General features: G+C 39.1%; 1 protein-coding gene across 1 annotated transcript in view; it reads left to right on the forward strand.

Annotated features, from left to right (window-relative positions):
* The window catches only part of LOC140245020 (alpha-1,6-mannosylglycoprotein 6-beta-N-acetylglucosaminyltransferase A-like), a 106018-nt gene that overhangs the window by 70924 nt on the left and 10974 nt on the right, over window positions 1–24120 (forward strand). Inside the window, exons 9-13 of the mRNA XM_072324610.1 lie at window positions 5366–5535; window positions 10408–10545; window positions 15165–15298; window positions 16945–17069; window positions 19134–19304. Coding sequence (XP_072180711.1) covers window positions 5366–5535; window positions 10408–10545; window positions 15165–15298; window positions 16945–17069; window positions 19134–19304 — 738 coding nt within the window. The remainder of the gene's footprint in view (window positions 1–5365; window positions 5536–10407; window positions 10546–15164; window positions 15299–16944; window positions 17070–19133; window positions 19305–24120) is intronic.

Genomic DNA, 24120 nt, shown 5'->3' on the forward strand with positions numbered 1-24120 from the left:
TAATTGCTTTCAGCTCTGAGTGATGTACACCAACTGATGAACGACTCTTTTATAGTCAATGGCAATGTGCCAGCCATTACCACCGTTCATTATGTGTTACTGGCTGAGGAATTTTGACAACGTTATGGATATCGTTCTGTGTGTATAGAATCCATGATTAACACATAAAAGACAAGAAGGGCGCTGATGCTGGTCACACACTTCCATAAGAACATACTGCCTTTTTCCCCAGTACCCTGCATAATACACATACATATTGTACATTCATTGATGTATGAAACACTCAAAGACAGTTCACTTGGTATTCATGACATGCAGTTGATAAAAGAATTCTCTTTGCTCAACAGTCTGAATCCTCATCGTGCTAATAATATTTTGTATTGGTATCAAATCAGTGTATTCTGTATGTCCTGATTACGCATCCAAATTTTTTTCAAAGACATCATAAAAGCTCTGGAAAGGTACGTAGGCCTAAGGTTTAGGAACTGATTATACCAAATTGGTTTTGTTTTGTTTTGGGGTTTTTTTGCGTGAGAAGATATACTTGTACATTGTATCATTTAGTACGTGTAAAGTCATTACCCAATATATGAACTTTCTGTTGAATGTTAAAGAAAATGCACACGGAACAAGAAATGCTTACTGCTGGTAATTCATTTCTGTGTGTTGACTCTTCGGTTATTACATATTAACCCGTTGAGGATGGACTGATTTTGCTACAGCACGCATTTCCCATAGACACCTGCCCGAGTATACTCGGGACTCGTCCTCAACGGGTTAAAGCAAAGATCTTTATCCAAACTTATAGAGGGGTAGAAAATGATGTGAATAGTGTCAACAGGATTTTGTTTTTTATTTGCTGATGGTGCACAGAAATATCATCCTCCTAAAGGTTTCATGATGAACTCGAGCCCTTTGACATTGGCAAAGAACTCTATATGTAAACTTGTTTAAGGCCCATGCTCCATAGCGTGCTGTTGGAGTAATCATTTGTAATCCTCTCCTGAAAGCAAATGTGGGTCATTTTCCTTCCAAATACATGTTTATACATGTTTTGCATGTCACAAATAATTTGACAAGTCATCGTTTGGAGTTGTTTGCCCATGGTGATATGCTCAATTCTGTGTACACGTTTTTGGTCTGAATAATTTGACCTCTAAAACACAATTGATGAAATTGAGCTAATAGTTTGAATTTATGTTTACTCTTTCTCTGGTACTTAAGTTAGATACAGTACATGTACGTGGTGTACACCCTTGTATGTAGTCTTGAATGGGAGTTTGTTCTGGTTTTTTTTTTTTTTTTTTAGTTATGGTTGCATGTACATGTTTTATTGACCAGCCAGACCCATGGAATTTTGTGATGCAGTTGTTAATAGAAGGTTGTTTGCAGTCACCATGGTCTGCAGTTTGTAGTGTCAGAGTCATATCAGAGCCTGCATGTTCTTTAGCTGGAGATCATTTTGAATTGAAAGGTATTTATTGGCTATTAGACATCCACTGCAGCCCGCAGACAGAATTGCGGACATTTTACATGAATCAGCATGAATACATGTACATTCAAATATATACAAACATAAATTATATTAAAAAATATCAACTATTGCACAATAAAGTTAACCATTATTATGCCAAAACAAAATCAAATATTACAGTTACAATTTCTAACACCAATATTCTCATTTTCATAAATAATCAGTAATGCTTAAATACAAATAACCTTTTATACTAAAAAATCAACTTCTTTCTCATCTACTCTTCCTCTTCTTTTTCTTCATCTTCTCTTTACCCCTTACAAACTTTACTATCCTCTTTGTCACTTCCCCTCCTTCAATCTCCTCTTATTCCCTGCAACAATATTCAAATTATCATTATCATCACACATATTTTTCATCGTAACGATAAAACTACCGTTTACACTATATTTCAAAACAACAATCAATGTTACATTCATCAAATATATCAAATACATAAAATACAAAACTTCATGTTTCACATGACACAGAATATAGGAACATGATATGGCAATCAAACTAAGAGCAGCAGAGTTTGCTTAAAACTAAAAAAATATGGCAGATAAAAAAATGGAGATAGAAGGGCCAATAATCAAACACATCACTACAAAGAGTTAAAAAATAAAGTTTGGGAAAGTTACCAGAGTTTAGAAACATTAAAAACTGTGCAAACAAGTCCTCTCAACAAGTGCAGACCTACCAAGTCTCACGCTCACCCGCTCAGCAATTATTTTCTCACACCTCATGGAAAACAAACAAACAAACAAACAAGGAAACAAACAACCCACAGCATGAAAGATCATTACAACTGAAGGGACACCCACTGATGTAAACATTTTCCTTATCAGTATTTGATAAGGAAATCTGTTTGCTTCGAGGATACCTACAATGTATAAAAGGCTGTATCTGACAAATTACAGCTATTTACTTTTCTAAATACAGATAATCCATTCCATTTAGGAATCTTTACAAATTGCACTTTGCAGTAAGTCATATTTGTTATACACTTGTATATTTCAGACTCATTCACCCTTGACCTACATTTGGGCAGAATATGATCAAAATGATGCCCTTCATTCAACTTCCATAAAAAAACAAACAAACACAATTGCACAATTTCTACACCCAAACTGGAAAAGCTCTTTACCATGGGAAGTGAATACCCCCCCCCCCCCATTGCTTTACTCCCTTGCAGTTACTCACTCTCAGCCAGTTGAGAAACTTGCCATCTCTGCAAGTGTGAAACCCCAGAGAATCTTTATAAAAATAGTTTTCATGAGTTCATATCTCACCTGTCACCCCATGTGTCCTCATAGCTATGATAAAGCATAACTCACCTGCCTGGGTTTCTATGTGGTACCTTGTCACCGGAGTAGTATGTGGGGGTATGTTTCCAAATTTATACATGCCATCAATTTTTGTCCCATCCAGCACCTGCCCCCCCCCCCCCCCACGCACACACACACACACATGCAGACACAGTCACAAAAAGTCTTGTCAGGGTTTGGGAATCCATCAAAGCCATCTTCCTCATCCCTTCCTCCTGCTACCCCCTCCAACCGATCCCCCTCCACCCCATCCCCCATCACCCCATCCCCCCCCCCCAAAAAAAAAAAATGAGGTGATGGCACCTTTTTTATTCTTTAACTGCTCGAAAGAAAGATGTCTTTTGAGGTAAAATATATTTCAACAATGAAAAAAAAATCTTTGAAAATGAAATCTTGTGATTTGAATAAGATTTCAAGTGATTTGAATTGATTTGAAGGAGAAATGGTATTCAAAAAAAAAAAAAAAAACAGTTGCGGGAAGCAGCAATCAACTAAATTATTGCACATCTTCTGGCAGGTTCCTCGTGTCCTCTGACAGGACCGGTTTGTTGTTTGATGAATGCTGCCTTCTCCAGTGTCTGTGCCTTTGAATTTTCTTCTTGGATTGCTAGCCACACATGGAAAAAAAGAAAAAAAATGTGCATTTGTGCTAAACGTTGCTTTTCTTTTTCTCAACTTCTTTCAAATGTCAATTTCACTACTGATATTGATATGGCTTGTGAAAACCACTGTTTAAACACACAGAATGTTGTCCATTGATTACCAGTGTACAACTTATGGTGCATATTGGTCTATTGATCCCATTCCCTCATGTGATTTCTCTGTGAAAAGTGGGAACAAATTATAAAACAGCAAGTTTTCATCACAGTAGTTTTAGCATCTTTTGAAAGGGTTATACATGTCTGGAGGACTAGAGCCCTTGACAATCAAGACAAGGATTGACCATATCAACATTTTTTAACTGATAACATGTCATCCAGGAGCTCATAAACAAGGTATTTGTCTGGCGCCCGGCATGTGTTACCTCATGCTCAATTCATGACCATGGAAGTGTTTCTTTACACCATCTTACCCACGTCCACCTCTTGTTGTGCAGGAAGTGAGAGATATCACCTTCAAGATGTGTCTAACAGAAATGTCAATTGAGCAGCACAAGCATTCTTCTGATCTGTATAACCTCCTGGCTGGGCAGTATGTGGGTTTTACTGTGCTGTGTTCCACATTGCAGCAATGATTCCCGAGTATACTCGGGCAGGTCTCTATGGGATATGGGTGTTGTAGCAAAATCAGTATGTCCTAAAAGGAGACCTCCGGATGATTTTCAAATTTTTACATTTGAACATATATAAATTAGTTATACTGGGTACAGAGTTTCAGGATTTATAATGATTGGGATGAAAAATAAGAATGTTTTCGAAGTTTATAACAAATTGCAATGAACAAGGATGATGACATGGCAGCCTCACCATAAGAATGCATGAGATGCTGGCTCAAGGAAGCAGCACAAAAGAAGAAGGCATGCATAGATTACACACAGGTGAGCTTGCAAGCATGCGGTATTGTAATGGAATGACACTGCTACATTTCTGAGATATGTGAGGCTCCTATGTCATCATCTTTGTTCAGTGTAATTTATTTAAGGTTTTTGAAAGTACTGTTTCTCTGCTCAAGAACCACAATAAATTCTACAAATCTATACATGAAGCTGTTGATTTATGTACTACATGATGTGAAATTATGAAAATCGTCCGGAATGCCCCTTTAACAGGTTAATATACATACATACTTGTATACAAATGGATATAAAGGATTTAATCACAAAACGAGTTGACTCCAATCTTATAGATCTGGAATATTTGTGATTAAAGTCACTACAAAGAAACAACGAAAATAAAAACGAAAGATGGAATATTTTTATCCGTATCTAGAAGAATGTTTCTTATATAACAAGTAAGGTATCACTGGAATGGTTTATTGCAATATTTGATGGTGGACAAGCTTTTCAATATAATGTTTAAAAATGGCACTTAACCTATTTACAGTCAGACTTATGTTCATACTGTATACCCCGAATATTTCGCGAGGTTTTTATTTTCGCGAATTTCGCGAGTCAGGTGCTATTCGCGAAATTAAAGACGCGAAAATATTGACACTGATCCCGATGTGAATATGACGTACGCGTGTATACTTCTCCGTTCAGTACAGGACTCCACGATCGCGAATTTAACCACTCGCGAAATCGTCGGGAATTCCCAATTCGCGAAAATTTAGACTCGCGAAATATATGGCGTATACAGTAGATAGATAGATAGATAGATTGATAGATAGATAGAATGAGAGAGAGGTAGAGAAAGAGAGAGAGAGAAGTATAAATGTACACATATTCATATGCATAAATCCTGTCACAACATGTTGAATTTCAGTTCAGCAGTCTTTTAGCAGAAATTTTTTACACGATATTGTCATCTGAGTGTGCTTCTGTTCTGAATGAACTATGATCTGATTTCTACCATGTCACTTGTAGATCCTGGTCCACATAGGAGCTCTGACTAAGGAATCTGGCTTCAAGATAGCAGACAATGCCTTCAATGGGGGTCCTCTAGGAGAGCTGGTCCAGTGGAGCGACATCCTCTCCACACTCTACATCCTGGGTCACGACATCGAGATCTCCACGGCAACGGGCACCTTGGGCGCGTACGTGTTTTATCCAATTCAATTCAATTCAATTCAATTCAATTCAATTCAATTCAATCCAAATTCAATTCTATTCTATCCAATTCATTTCTGATTTATTCTTATTTTTGGACAAAAACTTAAATATATTTATTTCTTTTCATTGCAATAGAATAAGGTAAACAAGACATTGTGAAGTGAACAGAGTATACAACAATAGTGAACCCTTTAATTTGGAAATGGGATGTTGTAATGAATAATGAATAGATAAAAGTGAAGTTAGGGATGTGAAATGTGTGAAAAATGGAGGGACCCAGTGACAAGACAATGTCCAATATTCTTCCTCCCCCTCCCATTTCTCTTCCACCCTCCCGTCCTCCTGAATCTTTTGACTCTTCTGCTAGCAACCTTCCCCCGTCCTCCTGCCCCACCCTCCCCCATCACCTTCCAACCGATCCTGTCCTTCCCCTCATAGATGCCCTCCCCATCTTCTTTTTCCCCCTCCTCCTATATCTCTTCCTCCTTTCTTTCTTCCTGTATCTTCTCCTCTGCTCTTCCTAGCAACCTTCCCCATCCTGCCCCGCCCTCCCCGTCACCTTCTAACCGGTCCTGCCCTTCCCCATATTGATGTCCTCCCAATATTCCTCCTCCCCCATCTCCTACATATGTATTTCTCTTCCTCCTTCCCTTCTTCCTGAATCTTTGACTCTCCTCCTCCTAGCAACCTTCCCCATCCTGCCCCGCTCTCCCCCATCACCTGCTGACAGGTCTTGTCCTTTCCCATATAGATTGCCTCCTGATATACCCCCCTACTTTCTCTTCCAACCTCCCTTCTTTTTGAATCTTTGACTCTCCTTCTCCTAGCATCTTTCCTCCTTCATCCTGTCCCACTCTTTCCCATCTCCTCTCAACCAGTCCTAAGAACAGTATTCTTTCTCCCCTCCCATTTCTCTTCCACCTTCCCTTCTTCCTGAATCTTTAACTCTCTCCTCCTCCTCCTAGCAACCTTCCCCTTCATCCTGCCCCGCCTGTCCCCACTCGCCTGACAACCGGTCCTGTCTCCCTTTGAGTGATGCCATCTCTCTCTCCCCTCCACACCTCATCCACCACCTTGTCTCTGTGCATTATTTATTGCTTTAACACTTTGTTGTCAGCCTTCCTCCATCCCTGGGCAGCCAATTTTCAGCCTCCTCGTTTCTCTCCTTGAGATGAGCCATAGTTTGACCTTTGCATTCCATCCAGGAGTAATAGGGAGAAATTAATTGTTAAGACATCCATAGAGACAATAGACTAACCCAAATCTTATGCTTCAAATTCCGACCAATTGGTTTCTTTTCTCATAAGCTTCTCGGGTGGCTGCTATACATGCAAAAAGTCTTTGAATTTTCATACAGGTGTCTGGTTGTTCCGAGGATTTGTGGGGGGGGGGGGGGGAAGACATACATATACATGTACAAACATGACTTCAAGACATTACAACAATAGAAACTTGATTCTTGTATAAATACTAGTTTTCTGTGCATGTTTCTTCTTTTCCTTTATCTGTTGCAATTAGTACAAGAAGTGTCATGCTTTTGCAGACTTTATTCAGTTCCCAGTATGCTTTTACATAATGATAACATTGCTGTCATGGCAGAACTGCTCAAGTGTTTTCATAGTAATTCATTTCCTAGGTTTGGTATACATTGTAAGCTCTCTAGTTTCTATGTGAAACAGTTCCCATTATAGCTTTATACATGAAGTCATCTCATCGCTCAGTTTTTATGATGTTGCATGAATCTATCTGTGGAGCCATCTCTTCATGACGAACACATGCATATATATGCAATTTTGAGAGTATTTATCTTCCTTTTTTTTCTGTTACTGTTCCTCATCCTGTGAGGGATGTATTACATTTCGTCTGCTAGGCATCATACTGTAGATAATAACAGATCTCGGGAGGTTATTTGGTGGCTGTCGTTGCGAGCAAAATATACAAGGTGTTTGTCACTTTAGCTGTCATGCATATTGACACCAGATACAAATGTACATATTCATCCGTGTGAAGTTGCTGGGAATTTCTCTTTGAAAAGGGACAAAATTATTAAAAGATGTGTCAAAGTTCTGTGAACATGTTAGATTCTAAGTGACTGCATCTAGTTAGAAACACATAAAGATTAAATCTTCATAGTTTGGCAACAATTAGATAGTATTGCCCACTTCATGCTGAGTTCTTTTAACCCCTGCCACGCTCAAAGGCAAGACAACCATGGGTAATACAACTTTAGCACTATTAAAAGGTGTGAGACAATGGTTCTGAAGGTGTTAATACTTCGTTAGTAACTGTGTACAAAGTCTGCCACCTTCAAGCTTCAATGTCTGTCATATATGCCTAGTAGACACTCATGCACTGTTTGTTCAAATTCAATTTGATTGAATGGATTGCTGCCTATAATTCTCAAACTAGCAAAACATTTATGACCACTATGATAAACATACATGTACTTGTAGAGTTATTTCTGACATCACATTTACGTAGAAAGACAGGAAATGCATTTACCAGAATCTCACAGTAGTAATATTCCAATGATAATGTGTCTGCTTTACAAGCTATATATTGTGATTATTTTATATTTTGATATCTAAAATATACAGTTTTGTTGGGGTTTTTTTTAGCATGATACTTTTTGTACATTAATATTTTTGTTGAAAATGAAAGTGAACAAATGAAATGAAATGAAATATCGTAAAGGAACAAAGCAGGGGAAAAGACAGTAATTAAAACCAACTTGAAAGCAAACTTGTACAGCTGCTTGTTTCTGGGATCCTATATCTATGTGTATTTACTGTTAACAGCTATCCAGAAATTACGCGATTGAATTTGAGCAGGTGTGCACACGAGCATTCTTATCGATTGGCTGCCCAAATCTTTCATATTGCATTTGTGATTTCCTGTCATTCCCGCTGCATTTACGATGTATGTGCAAGCTGTGAAAGTTGACACGATTTTACCAATGACACCTTGGGCAAGCGGCAAGACTTGTGTTCCAACATAGAGTTCTACCATTCATTAAGGATTCATCTTCCACCAGATTTTTTCCTCTCTCTCTCTCACTCTCTATCTTTCTCTCGTGCATGTGTGAAATTTCCAGCTTTTCTTTTGAAGTGAGCTTGAGTTTGTCTACACTGAGAGATTTCACACAGTGCTGCTGGGTACAGAGACAAGCAGGAAAGCATAAAAACACCCTCTATCATTTCAGTGCAAAACTTTTCCATCTGGTGAAAGTTTTATTTGATGTCAAATATAGCTACCAGCTTCTGATGGGGTGGAATTGATGACAAGTTTACACTTTCTTGTTAAAGGGGCATACCAGATGATTGTCATAATTTCACATCATGTAGTACATAAATTGACTGCTCCATAGATTTGTGGAATTTATTGTGGTCCTTGAGCAGAGAAACCAATGCTCTGAAAAATCTTGAACAAATTACACTGAACAGTGGTGATGACGTAGGAGCCTCACATATTTCAGAAATGTAGCAGTGTAATTCTATCACAAATTCTGCGTGCTTGAGTTCACATGTGTGAAATCTGCACATGCCTTCTTTTGTTCTGCTTCCTTGAGCACCAACTCATGCATTCTTATTGTGAGGCTGCCATGTCATCATCCTTGTTCATTGCAAGTTTTATTAATAATTCTGAAAACATTCTTATTCCTCACCCCAATCACCATAAATTCTGAAACCCTGTACTCAGTATAACTTATTTACAGTTGTTCAAAAATTAATGTAAAAGTCTGAAAAGCCATCCGGAGGTCTCCTTTAAGAATGATGGGAGAGAGGAAGATACAATTGTATGTCGTATCATCAATCTCATGATGCTTTTCGCTCTCGTAATTTTATCTCTTGTATATATCATTTATCACTGCCAGACCCTCAGCCCCATGCTCTTATTTTTCTGCGGGGGACATGCAAGCGTGTGTTTGTGTGTCCGTTATGATTGTTAATGTCACTGATGCCAGGATTTGACAGTCGTGATAGGATTGTTTTGAGAGGCGTTTGGAGGGATATAATTCTAAGAGTTGTGAGTGTATGTGTCCTGTATTAAAGCTGCTATGAAGAGAGACCTATGAAAACAGAGAACATTTTTCTTTTTCTTTTTCTAATCCTCTCAATTTGTTGACAGTGCGTCTAAGCAACTTGCTAATAGCAGTGACAAGGTTTAGTGGGATGGTACAGTTTTGGTTGAGATGGGGATTCAGGTTTCCAATGTTTCTTTAATGATGATTTATTGAGATAATGAGGAACCTCTTATGAAATATAAAAGAGCATATACATGTAATTCTAAGAGAAACTTTAAGTTTAGTTGATGAAAATTGGTTTTGAAATGGCTGAGATATCAAAAACAAAGCAATCTTAATAAAAGGTGGCACCCACCTTTCATTACGAATGCTTTGTTTTACTTTGTTTTTGGATATCTGGGCCATTTCAAAACCCATTTTCAGGAAATAAACTTTGAATTCCTCTTGGATTGTATGCTCTTTAACCTGTTGAGGAGGGTTTGATTTTGCTACATGTAGTACAACATGCATTTCCTATAGATGCTTGCACGAGTATACTCGGGACTCTTGTCACAAAGTGGTTCCTATAACAAAGTATCTCCCAAAAAGTCAAAAGCCAAATCCTCACCTCACTATACTTTCCCTTTTATAATGTGTGTGTATGTGCTTATGTCTTGCTTCTGCCCAGATTCATAAATGTAATGTATCATACCATAAAAAAACAACCCAAAAAACTTCATAAAACAAAAAACGACATTAGACAAAAATGTAAAGACAAGACAAGACAGTTAGTAGTAAATGCAGAGTCATAATTCTGAATTTTGTTTTCTTCGTGTGATCTCTGTCTCAACAGTCTACTGAGAAAGAAAGGACTGACTGGCAAAGGGAGCTGTCCAGTGAAAGGCAGACATCTCTATGACTTGGTCTACATCGACATCGTGGGCATGAAGCAGCTGAAGAAGACCATTGGTGGACAGTGGCAGCAGTTCAGGTGAGATGGTGTGAAAACCTGGAAAGCGCCATAAGGATTGAAGAGCTGGAATGGGGCGAAGGGTGGACTCCGGAGAAGGTGGCAGGTGGGGGGGGGGGGGGGATTGAGGGTGATGGAAAGGGGTAGATGCAAGGTGACGGGAGAGGGTTGGATGCAAGCTGATGGTGAAGGTGAGAATCGAGCAGATGGGGTGTGGTGGATGCAAGAAGGTGGGTGAAATTGTTCAGTGAGGTTGGGTGAGGTAGAATAAAGGAGATGGGGTTAGGGTGAATTGAAGGAGAAAGAATGAAATGGTTCTCAACAGCTGTTAATGGTTTCTAATAGACAGAATGAGGGAGAGTTAAGAGGGAGGGGGGTAGGTGGGGGGTAGGGGGTGCCTTCAAGGAGGTGGATGAAATTGTTCCAAGGAGAGTGGGTGAGGTAGAATGAAGGAGATGGGGTTTGGGTGAATGCAAGGAGAAAGGGTGGAATGGTCCTAAGAGTTGTTAATGTTTTCATATACATGTAGATATAATGAGGCAGAATCAACAAGATGGGGTGGGATACATTAAAGAGGTGTAGTTGAAGTGGTTCCAAGAAGAAAAAGTGAGGTACAGTGTAGAATTAACCCTTTCCCTACGGGAACCTGGCAACCTGTGTATTAAATCTATGGGGATTTCAGTATTTGGCATGGAACGGGTTAAGAAGATGAAATGGGGTGGGAAGGAGGAGAAGAGATGAAGCGGTTCTAAGAAGAGGAAGGCGATGTGGAATCAATGAGATGATGTGGGATGGATTCAATGAGATGGGATGGAATAGCTACAAGGAGACGTGTCCGGAGATAGAACGAAGGAGATTGAGTTGAATGAAAGCAAGGAGAATGGATGAAATGGTTCCACTGAAGTAGGATGAGGTAGAATCAAAGAGCAGGGATGGGGTGGATGCAAAAAAAAAAAAAAAGATATGATGAAATGTTTCCAAGGAGATACATTGTAGGATGAGGTAGAATCAAGAAGATGGGTTGAGATGGATTCAGTGAGATGGGATTAAATGGTTCCACAAAGATTAGGATGAGGTGGATCTAAAGATTAGGGGTGGTGTGGATGCAATAAGGTGTGATAAAACGTTTCAGTGGAGATAGGATGGGGGAGAATCAAGAAAATGGGTTGAGATGAATTCAGTGAGATGGGATAAAGAGGTCCCAAGAAGATATGATGAGGTAGAATCAAGGAAATGAGGTGGGATGGAGTCAGTGACATGAGTTGAAATGGTTCCAAGGGCTTTTTGAATAGCTCTGAATATTTAGTGTGAGGTAGAATTGGAAGGGGGGAGGGTCCCAGGAAGATAGAGGGATGTACATTGTACCTGTAGAATCAAGGAAATGGGATGGAATGGATGCAAAGAGATTTAATGAAGTGATTTCAGTGAGATGGGGTAAGGTAGAGTCAAGGAAAATGGGATGGGATGCATTCAAGGACATAGGATGGAGTGGTTGAAAGAAGATAGGGTGACATACAATGTACAGTCAAGAAGATGGGGTGGGGTAGACGCACAGAAATGAAGTGGACCGATTTGAAAGAGTTAGGGTAAGGTAGAATCGAGGAGATGTGGTGGGATGTACATTATTGTATTCAATGAGAGGGGATGAAATGGTTTTTGAGGAGCTGATAATATGGTATCAAACAGATAGGGGGAAGTAGATTCAAAGAAGTAGGATAGGGTGGATGCAAAGAGCTGGGACCATGGGATTACTGTGCTATACAGTATTAACAAAAGGAGGAGTAGATCCAAGATGTTGGGGGTATTCACAGAGAGGTTGGGGTGGATTGGATGTATGAAGATGAGAGAGAAGCGAAGCCTTCGAGATTGGAGGAGATGGATCTGATGAGATATGAGGTGGATTTAAGAAAATGGATTGCACCACCTGTTTAATCTCTGTTCTGATAAGGAAAGATAACTCACTCTAAGACAGAGTCTAAGCGCAGTAGATTTTTTTTTTTTTTAAGCCACAGACAAATTATTAAGCAAGACTTTCATAATGTTATTGTCACTCACATTAAAGATGTATTATTTTTTGTAATCATAACTTCAAAAATTGCATGTGAATCCTTACAGTGCGAATCGCAGAGAAGTTAGGATAGTCAAAATGGTGTTGACTTTATTCTTGCATTGACGGTTCATCAAATAGCATATGCTTATAAAGTGATGTGGCTAGGTACATGACTTGTACAATGTACTTTGTATTCAAGTATGATTTCATTCTCGATGCTGTTCATTTTTTGTACAGTGGTATGTGTGCCATAGTTATATTCCTCAACCCTGGTGTTGGATTAATTGGAGTTCGGTGGATTTGTAGAACTCATCAAATTGGATGACTTTTATTTGGCATGATGAGGACCCGGGGATTTTTTGAGCATGCAGAGTAGGAGATTAGTAGCCTGTCCCATGACAGTGAGTCAGCGACACTTGGGGTCGATTTACCCTTATAAGCTAGTCATATACTGGGTCGTGTGGCAGATGGTGTGAATTAGGTCTGGATTAGGGCTAGGTCAAGGCAAGAGTACCGTCATTTTTCCTCGTCCAGTGGGGGAAAAAAAAAAACACCAGCAGGGAAACTGTGTGTGTGTCCTGCCTACGCTTCCTGATGGATAGTTAGGAATGCCTTTTACTTTCTACTTTTTTTTTTTCATTCCAGCATCATGAGCTAACAGCTAACCCTTGCACCCCCTGAACTTCTTTGGAATGTCCAACTCTGTCTCACTAAGGAAAGCCTTATGTTTTTTTCAAGGGGCATTCCAGATGATTTTCATAATTTCACGTTATGTAGTTCATAAATTGACAGGTCCATGTATAGATTTGTGGAAATTATTGTTGTCCTTGAGCAGAGAAACTAATACTCTGAAAAAATCTTGAACAAATTACACTGAACAGAGCCTCACATACTTCAGAAATGTACAGCAGTGTAAGACCCCGTTTACAGTGCGAGGCTCGGCCGCGGCTCGGCCGCGGCCGTGCCAAGCCCCGCTTCAGTGTAAACGCGCAAAAGGCCAAATGCGAGGCCAAAATTGGCCTCGCATTTGGCCTCGCTCTGGAGGTGGTCTCGGCCGCGGCCGAGCCGCGGCCGAGCCTGGCCTTTTCTTGGTGTAAACGCAAACTGGGCCAAATGCGCGGCCAATTGCGCGGCCAATTTTAGTCTGGCTTCCAAACCCTCTGCACGTTTCTTTCGCTATTCAGGATATTAACCCCCTCAACGTCGAAAACTAGTATAGTTTAAGGTGGTTTTGTCCTGCAAAGGATTCTTTCCTTCGGCAAAGGCCTTTGCCCGAACGGCGACTTCGTCGTCACGGAATTCATTTGGCAAAGGGTCTGAAAACCAGACAGTACCAAATTGCATTTGTTTACAAGCAGAGCGCCACTACGACAAAATATTGAAAGGTTTGAATCAAAAGCGCGGCCGAGCCCAGCAGTGTAAACGGACAAAATTGCGAGGCTCGGCCGCGCAATTGAGGCCGGTCTCGGCCACGGCCGAGCCGCGGCCGAGCCCGGCCTTGCACTGTAAACGGGGTCTTATTCGATTACAATACTGCCTGCTTAACAAGTTCACCTGACTGTGTAAAATCCATGCATACCTTCTTCTTTTGTACTGCTTCCTTGAGCCCCAACTCATGCATTCTTATGGTGACTCTCCCATGTCATCATCCTTGTTCATTGTTATTTGTTATAAATTTTGAAAACATTCTTATTCTTCATCCATATCACTATTAATTCTAAAACTCTGTACTCAGTATAGCTGATTTGTAGTTGTTCAAATGTAAAAGTCTGAAAATCATCCAAAGATCTCCTTTAATTCTCTGTTTTGCATGGGTGTAAAGAAATTGTTGGAGCATTTGTTGAGGTCAGATTGCAGAGTGTGGAGGGTAAAGCAGGGATGAATATGCACTAGGTAATAAGCATAAAGATTTCATACACCATGCCCTCCAAAAAAAAAAACCTCCACATACACACACAAGGGCAAGATAGGGCCCTGAGCAGGGCAGCTGGTATAGCAGTTCAGACACCAAAGGATTGAGGTGGTGCATTTTTTTTTTTTTTTCATGTCCAAGTTCAATTCGGTATAAAGTAGCGTGAAATTGTATGACAGTGTAATTGAGAAGTTACAGTGAAATTTAATTTGAAATTCAGCAGTTATGGAATTCTAAGGTCAGTATTCTCTACTGAACAAGTGATTATGCTTACAAGCCCTCATGCAACCACATTTTACACAACCAAACAAGATTTTGGGACATCACGTTAGCAGAATGATATAAACAGAAATATCAAGGAGATTTCACTTGAATTCTGTTTCGTTTTGTTATGTTTTGTTTTGTTTTGTTTTGTTTTGCTTTGTTTTGGAGACATTAAAAGAACTTAGCTCCACGACCTCCAGAAAGCATGGAGAATAATATTTGCCTGAACACATCCCAGTAGCATGCCAGTGTAAGGCACAGTTTTCAGGAAACAAATTGATTAATTTCATAAACTAATTTATATTGAAACACTGGAGGGAACATTGGGGTGAGTATACAGTACTTTGGTTTTTGTGTGATACAGCCGTAGCATTCCTGCAAATTACGTATTTCTCCCTTTCACTTGAAATACAGCTGCATCTTGAGAGTGATCGACTCGTTTGGCACCGAGCCGGCTTTCAACCTGGACACATACGCCAAAAGGTCTGGGTCCAAGTCAAGCTGGGGCAACTGGAACCTCGTGCCGCGTCAGTTTTTCACCATGTTCCGTAAGTATGCCCATGTTTCCGGTACCCCCCATCGTAGGGAGACATACACATATACATGTGTTATACATGTATCTTGTTTTTACCTCCTTTTGAGTTTGTATGAATCAAAACTTTCAGATATAAATTTAGTCAGTGTACTTACAATAGTGAAGCATATAAAGACTAAAGGGATGGTACAGCATTGGTGGAGATAAGAATTGGGCTTTTAACTTTTTGCGAGATACCAAGAAAACATTTATGAAATAGTACAGAGCATACCATTTTAAGAGGAATTCAAAGTTTATTTTATGAAAATCGGGTTTGGAATGACTGAAATATCCAAAAACTTAGTAAAACAAATCGATCGTAATAAAAGGTGGGTTCCACACTTTATTAAAATCGCTCTGTTTTGGATATCTCAGCCATTTCAAAACCAATTTTCATCAAATAAACATGGAATTTCTCATGGAATTACATCCTCTTTCATATTTCATAGGAGGTTTCTCATTATCTCACAAAAAATGGTAGAAACCTGAAATTAGGTCTCAACCAAAACTATACGATCCCTTTGCTTATTCGTCTATTCCTTCTGAAAATATAACACCACAGTCCAAAGTCACGTCCTGAATGATGTTGTTTGACTTTAGGGTCATTGTGTCAGAACTGTAACATCCCCTGCTGTGATTCACAAACGAGCAGTGCTCCCATTAGCGTAAACATTTAATAGCAAGACCCGGTTAACAGGAAACCAGAGAACTCTCATTCTCACATTACTGTGCCAGTGGTAAAATATGATTATGGCATTTCAAATGGTTCATTGAAACTTTCGACAAAACTTGGCAAGGAACAAGAAAATAAAATCTCCAATCAATACATACATGTAGCAGTCACAGCAAGCAGAGATTGAAATTAATCCCAACTTGTGCACAGTTCGTCATGCAATGTGTAAAAAAAATAAAAAAATAAAAAAATCAATTTCCCTTTCGTTGTAGTTGCTTTCATGATTATGCTGCATAATATGTGAAGCAGAAACTTTTTGTCCATAATATCTCTTAAAGGGGATGGCTAGTAACTGATCAGTGGGAATCAGTGGGAATGCTGGGGGATGATTGTTCCAGTTCTTGTGGGATTCATGTAAGAGTACATTATATATCTATTATTGTGTGAAAATTATTTGCTTCAGAATGGTCTCATATTCAAGTAATGTGCAGTTTAATGTTTCCAGGTTAGCGTGCCTGGTCAGTAACGGGGCATTAATCTGCACATTATTTGAATATGAGACCGTTCTGAAGCAAATAATTTTCACACAGCAGTAGATAATATGTACTCTTAAGATATAATGTACTCTTAAATGAATTCCACAAGGATTGGAACAATCATCCCTCAGCATTCCCACTGATCGGTTACTAGCCATCCCCTTTAAATTCCAGAGGAGAAGATTATTTCGATCAAAAGAAAAGTAGACAGCATGGAAATTCCATTCTACTGCTCAATATCTGTTCAGGAGATTTTTATCCACTCCTATTAAAAATAGCTCAAATATTGATGTCTTTCTTCTTTATGTGTCCTTTTGGTTCATGTTTGTAGTTCTGTGTGTTACTCAACATAATTTCTTTTATTTGAATTTGTGTATGTTGGGTATTTTTTTTTGGGGGGGATACCTGCAGCCCACACACCCGATAATTCCTTCATGGGCTTTGTGGTGGATCATGAAGTGGAGACAGTGGTGGAGAAGCCGGCTCCACGTCAAAACAAGGCTCTCGTCTACGGCAAGAGGGCGTCCTTCTGGACTGTGAGTTTTTCCTCTTTGTTGATGACATAGGATTAATATGCAAATAATGAATGTTTATGAGTACAATGGACAGAATTTTTTATTAGGTGAAATACATTGTATAAAATGATGCATTCATTTCGGCTGCGCCTCATTGAATGGATCAATAATTTCATCTTTCACCGGATGAAATATTCTGTCTATAGCACGAATGAAAAACATTTATTATTTGTTTTTTATAGCACCTACAACATTAAAAAGAGATCCTTGTCATTTAATGTGTGATGAATATAGAAACAAGAGAGAAAATGGGAGATATGAGATAGAGGGAGTGCTGTGTGCTTTAAACTAGAGCATTGTCCTCAAATATGCTTGATTATATGTGACCGTGCATCACAAAACGAACAAAAAGTCGCACCCCTTTGATTTTAAGTGAGGACTCAAAAAAGGTGAAATGGTTCAACCAAGTCAATCTTGAGTTTTTCATACTTTCTAAAAGAGCTATCCTTTGGGGTCATAAAATGAATGGGAAAGTGTGTTTTGAGCAGTTTTTCTCCAACCCTTTTGGGGGAGAGTAGAACAATCAGCTATTTCTTAGAGACCCCTTTTCATTTCTTGAAATCCTTTACATACTCTTCACTTTCAAGTCTAATAACTTGTGAAAAGATAATGCTGCTGCTTTGAAAGTCGACATTAACTATGGACAGAATGTGTTAATAGAACATGCTTAATGCAGCTTTGAATGTGATAATCCCTTCACTGTTGTTGCTCTGGTGGTTGACATCCTGTGTTTTGTCCCTTTCATCACAGAGCTAGCACGGCTTGGTAAAGATTAGGCGCTTGAATAGTCCCTGTACTTCAGAGCCTCTTTTCTCAGTTCACACTTTTCAAGAGTGTGTGCTTTCTTTCCTGTATTTAGATAGGTTAGGGGAGTCCATTTGAATTGAGTTATACAGCATTTTAAAGCTCACAGTCTGCTCCTTCAGAATCTGCCCTTAACTAAAAAATCCATGTCTGGCGACTTTTTGTTGGTTTCGTGATGCAGGGTCACATATGCACACTGTAAACGCAAGCGCTGTACAGTCTGACAGTGTTTTACGTACGAACAGTGTAGTGTGCCGGACTCTCGGCATGTGTGCAAATGGAACAAATCATGTGGATCCCAAATTGTACAGTAAATGGAGCCACAATTGCATTAATGATGACGCATTAGTAAAATGGGACAAATGATCTACACGTTGTATGTCGAACAACCAGTCTAATGACAAGAATCTGTTTACAATTGTACGTGTTGTACAGAGGTGCATGCTGGACTTTTAGAGTATGCCCAGTACACCGTGGATGTTATTCCATGAAGAGAACTGTGCACACAGTTTGCCCGCATTGTGCTGGTGTGACCTTTGACCTTTGCATTTTCCCTTCAGCCGTGCTTTTAGAGCTGAATGTAAATTCCACGGTTGGTTCAATTTGTAAAGCCTGGGTAATCGTTCCGCCACGGTAAACTGAAAAACACAATATTTCAGTGCTTAAGTCATAGGATTTGACATGCCAAGCATGATGAACAAACATCATCACTGGAAAAAAAAATGAAATAAAAATTAGACCTGATAAGCACATCATGCATGGAGATTCCTGTTTAGTATTAAAGCAAAAGATTGTGAAATACATTATATAAGGCTTAAACAAAAGAAAAGTTATGTGATTGTTCTATACATTCTAAAATGGTAACTTTGTGCACTTGAATGGGACCTTAACCCATTGAGGACGAGTCTCGAGAATACTCGGGCAGGTGTCTATCGGAAGTAAGTGTTGTAGCAAAATTAGTCCATCCTCAGCGGGTGAACTGCAAAGCGCCTTTTCACAAAAAATGGTGCCCTCTCTTGTTTGATTTTCTGTCATATACACTGTATGTGGGGCCTACAATGTACGTGTACAACACTGCATTTTGTCGGGTTAGGAATATCCGATATTAGATGAGTAACTTGTCTTTGTATGTGAAGATTATGATATAAAGTGTTTTATGATAATGTGTACTGATGATACAGTGTTTGTATGTTTTGTTTGTTGTTTCTTTCTTTGTCTCAGGAAAACTGGATCAAGGGTTACCTGGACAAGATTCACAAAAAATTTGAAATCCACGCGACGGTGTTCCTCAACGAGAGTAACGTAGCGGAGAAGCGGGCAATCCCAGATTACGTTCAGAACCACGGCATCGTTTCAGGAGCCGAAATACAGCAGCTCTTGAAAGAGACTAAGGTACGGTGTAGGTGTACATTGTCTTTTTCTTGTCTTGTTTTAGTTGTTGTTTTTGCAAAGGTAGACTAGAGTTGTTTCCAGCATACATTATAGCTTATCAGTCCCGTGCACAAATCTTTTACTCAAACTACTTTTTCTTTTTAACTTTTATTTTTTTTTTATCTTTTTACTTTATCTACTTTCTCTTTTATTACTTTTATTTTTGAAATCTACATTGTAAGTATGAATGTTGTGGTTTAATTCAAGTATGAATTGAACAAAAAGAATTCATATCCTTGACATCAACTTTTTCCAAAATGTAATAATTAGGTAGTGTACAAATGTATTATCAATTATCCCCTGCTTCATGAAATACGGGCAAATATCTACGGTCTGGTGCCATATTCCATGAGGCCGGAGGCCGAATTGTATATGGCACCAGACCGTAGATATTTCCCGTATTTCATAAGAACAAGCAAGGGGTAACAATTTTATCTTTCTAAGTGTAGATCTACATGAATTCTGTAGTGTTATCTCATTGGTAAAGTTACACAGGCAATTCGGGATTTTACTAACCTTCTTCTCACTGATTTCATCTCGTGAATGATGTTGAAATCGCCGGCTGTCAGCCATGTTGACTTATGTCTCGCGAGCTGATTATGCGCGCATACGTACACGCGCAGCTAGCTGTGTAATATCATGACGTCATATCACGGAATACAGAAAATATTCAGTGGCGGATTTAGCACATGCGCACAATATGACCTTATTCATGGAATACGGGATATATTTATTTTATTTTATTTTATTTTATTTCAACATATTTTGACAGGATAACAAGATCAGCAAGTGAATGCTGTTTTACATCAAGGTCCTGTACAATCGAACTATATAAATACAAAAATCATGTTACATAAATATAAGCATAAAAACCACTACAAACAAGCAATCAGAGCTGAAAGGAGCAATACGTTAAATTGAAATCAGTAGTAACCAGTCTAAGTATAATATAATGAAACAATATGATGCAAAAGAATATATTAAAACAGTGAATAAAATGATGCAAGATTATATACACAATCATACCATTTGGTGTACAAAAGGAATGTAAAAACTCTGCCAGAAAGGACTTGAATCAACAAGCCCACGATCATAAAAAGCAGATAGAAATTCTATGTAAAAATCTACACTAATAAATAGATTACATGCAATCTGGCAGTCATGCCCGTTTAACCTAAACAGTCGAATGCATGTATACCCATAACACACATTCATGGATTCATGCACACATAATTTGCACCAGGCAAGTGTGGGTAACACAGTGTGACAAAAAATAATATGGTACATATCATGTAAAAACAGGGCGTTTGATAAAATCAGTGAAAATACATTTTCTTATATAACAACTTAAAAGCTGACAATGACTTTGATTTCTTTAAAACATTTGGTAGTGAGTTCCATATCTTTCCTCCTGCATATCTAAAACAGCTTTTAAAACACTCTACATTCGGTTTAGGTGGTACCACATTCAAAGAATCAGCTGCTCTTGTGTTAAACCCATGCCTGTCAAAAATCATCTCAATATTATTGCACATTCGGGTGGGGGCAAGTCCATGGATGCATTTATACATGAGCGTTGACAAAAAATAATTCCTTCTATTTTCAAATGCTTGCAAATTCAAAACCTTGATTATGTCATTCCCATTTGCAGTTTCGTAATCAAAATTTGATGTGATAAATGACATGTGTAGACTATTAAAGTAATGAGGATTCCACGCTGCTCGAGTGATTTTAGCCTTTCTTCAAGGCTCACTCACTGTTGTAATTGCAAGAGAAGAGGGCAGAGAGTCACTACACTGGACAGAGTTACACCACTGAGCTCCGGAAAGAAAGCCTTCGGAAACCAGACTGAGTCCAAATTGTTAGACGTCTAGGCCTTTGAATAGTCAAACTTTGCTCCCAGTCTTTTGTCGGGGAAAATCACAAACAGTCAGCAGATCTCTGAGTGAAGAAGCTAATATACACAATAAATCAAGTTTATAGCTCTAATGACGGATGTGCAAATCATGCAATTCTGCTGGTCAAAATGACTCTCTAGATTAGTCAGCATTGCAATATTCATTTGGGCTGGTGAAGCTTGTCTGTGTGTTACGTCTTCCAGTGCTCCGAGTGCCAGTTGGCACACAAAACTCCATAGCATTGTACACACTGTGCAAAGTCCCTGGCACAGTAAGGGTTGATACAATTGTATGAATAGCAATCACATTTGGAGATCTTTATCAAAAAGCCCTCGTACAGACGCTTCTGCTCACTGCACTTGCGATTGTCAGCGCTAACAACAGTGAGAGGGTCTTGGAAAGAGGCTAAGGGTGTCTCTCAACAATTAGTCTGCCCCATGCCTCAAAATAGTTGCTTTGGTAACGCAACTGATGTCTCAGGGTTGTGTATCCATTTCCTGTATACATGAACGGAAATGACTGCGCGTGTGGTTTCTCTTGAACATGCATCGATAAATCTACTTCCTCTTCCGTGATGGCTGCGTAAAGTCATAACACCCTTGACAGATCATGAGTGGTGTCAGGAAGAAATTGTGTCTTTTGAGACACCAGAGATGAAAAAATTGTGTCTTTTGTGATACCAGAGATTTTAACGACTCACAAAACATACAACTTACGAATGGTATGAAGTACAGAGCAGGAAGTGTGGTTATTACAGAATCAAAGCCACAGCTACATATGAAGTGTGCGGTGCACACTGGTGGCTTGTGACATACAGGATAGATAATTAATTGAACGTACAGTACAACTGCGCATACATTGTACAATGTCAAACTTGAAGAACAATTGTACAGAAGCATAACATAAAATTGAGTCAATTGACATAATGTTAAAACCCAGAAATCTGTCCCTGTTGCCTACATAACTGTTCCCATTCCCAGTCCCCCCACCCCCCTCCCCCAGGCTGGGATAAACAGAAGCAACAACAACAAAACAAAACAGACTTACCCTACAGCAGCAACACAAAATGCAGATGCAGCACATGTGTGAATGATATTATTCATGAATTGTATCATCGATATAAATTTCCACCCAAATTCCACAGCTATTGTACATAATCAAGATTTTGAGTTAAGTTTGTGTTTTGATTTCAGGTTTTGAGAGAAGAGATGCTCAGCTCTGTAATGATGCATCAACATTTACGCCAATGACGAAGGGCAATAAAAACAACCTGACACAAGAATCCATGAATTAAATATGCACTACCTAATGGTACAGGTATAAAAGATGAGAACCAGCACTGGGTGTCAGTTGAGAGAGCTTGGTAGCCCAGGTACGCTGTAGTGGATATGACGCCTGTCTGGTGTTCAGGAGATAGATGATTTGAGTTCAACTTGAGTACTTGTATATGCAGTGGCGGATCCAGAGGGGGGCGCACCAGGCGCACGCCCCCTTGTTATTGTTTGTTAAAACAAAAATGAAGAAAAATGGGGGGGGGGTGGGGTGCAACCTTTTAATTTTGCAAAGGCGTCTCCCCTTTACGGAATTCCTGGATTTGCCTGATATGGGCCCAAGATTTTTATGTCTCCGCAACGAAGTGGCCGGAGGCATTATGTTTTCGGGTCGTCCGTCCGTCCTTCCGTCCGTCTGTCAGTAAGTCCGTCCATCCCGTTTTGTTTTTGTTGATATCTCAAGAACCGTGTGGTGGTTTTACATCAAACTTGGTATGAGGGTATATCCTTGGGGGATAATACTTTGTGTGGATTTTAGGGTCACAGGGTCAAAGGTCACAGGTTATTTTGTGAAAAAAAAATTGAAATTTCATGTTTTTCTCCATATCTCGCAAATGGTTCAAGGTATCTTCATGGAACTTAGTATATATGCTTGTACCGATGGGCAGTGATTATCTAGGGAAGTTGGGGGTCATGGGTCAAAGGCCAGGGGGTCAAAGATCAAGGTGAACTCCTCAAAATATCACTACTTTCCTTATATTTATGCAATGCCTGAAGGTTTTTTTTTTTTTTTTTTTTACTTGATGTATGCATGTATTACCCAATATATATTCTGTGGGAAGTTTCTTGCCAAAAGGTCAAAGGTCAAAACGTCAAAAGTCAAGTGAAAGTGCTGAATTGCACTTTTTCCTCCATATCTCAAAAGTAACTCGAGGTATCATCATGAAACTTACATATTTATGCATGTTCAACCTAACAGTGATTCTCTTTGGAACTGTGAGGTCAAAGGTCAAAGGCCAGGTTTAGATAATGCTATTTTCCCATTTGATACTGAAATTATACTTTTTCTCAATACCTTTAAAATTACTCAATGCATAAACTTATAAAAGGGTCAAAAGTCAAGTAAAAATCATCAGTTCCCCAAATACCTGCACTCTGACATTTTAATCATTCATCCAATTGAACCTAGTTCTAGGAAAGTAAACATTCAGCACATTTGTGGCAAACCTGTCATTTTGATGTTTTGCCAATTGTGTGAAACTGTCATCACACATTGTCAAGACATTGTACTATAGACCTATTAGGAGAACCATGCATTATGGCGGAGGCATATCAGTTGCCATAGCGATATATCTAGTTAATTATCAGATGATAGCTATAACTTTTAAAAGCACTGCCTAATGGGTGCTCTTCATCGATGAAGGTCAAAATTTGTCAATCAGTCGCAGTGAAGCATTACTCATTAAAGTTGGCTGCTCCTAACAAACCGAAATAGTTGATGGAAAAATCAAAACATATAGAGGTGCTACTTTGAAGAAAAGGGTTTTGAAGTACATAAAAGGTTGTTGTTGTTTTTTCCACCCTCAACCCATTGAGGACGGTCTGATT

The sequence above is a fragment of the Diadema setosum genome, chromosome 22 (assembly GCF_964275005.1).
Source record: "Diadema setosum chromosome 22, eeDiaSeto1, whole genome shotgun sequence".
Taxonomy (NCBI): Eukaryota; Metazoa; Echinodermata; class Echinoidea; order Diadematoida; family Diadematidae; genus Diadema; species Diadema setosum.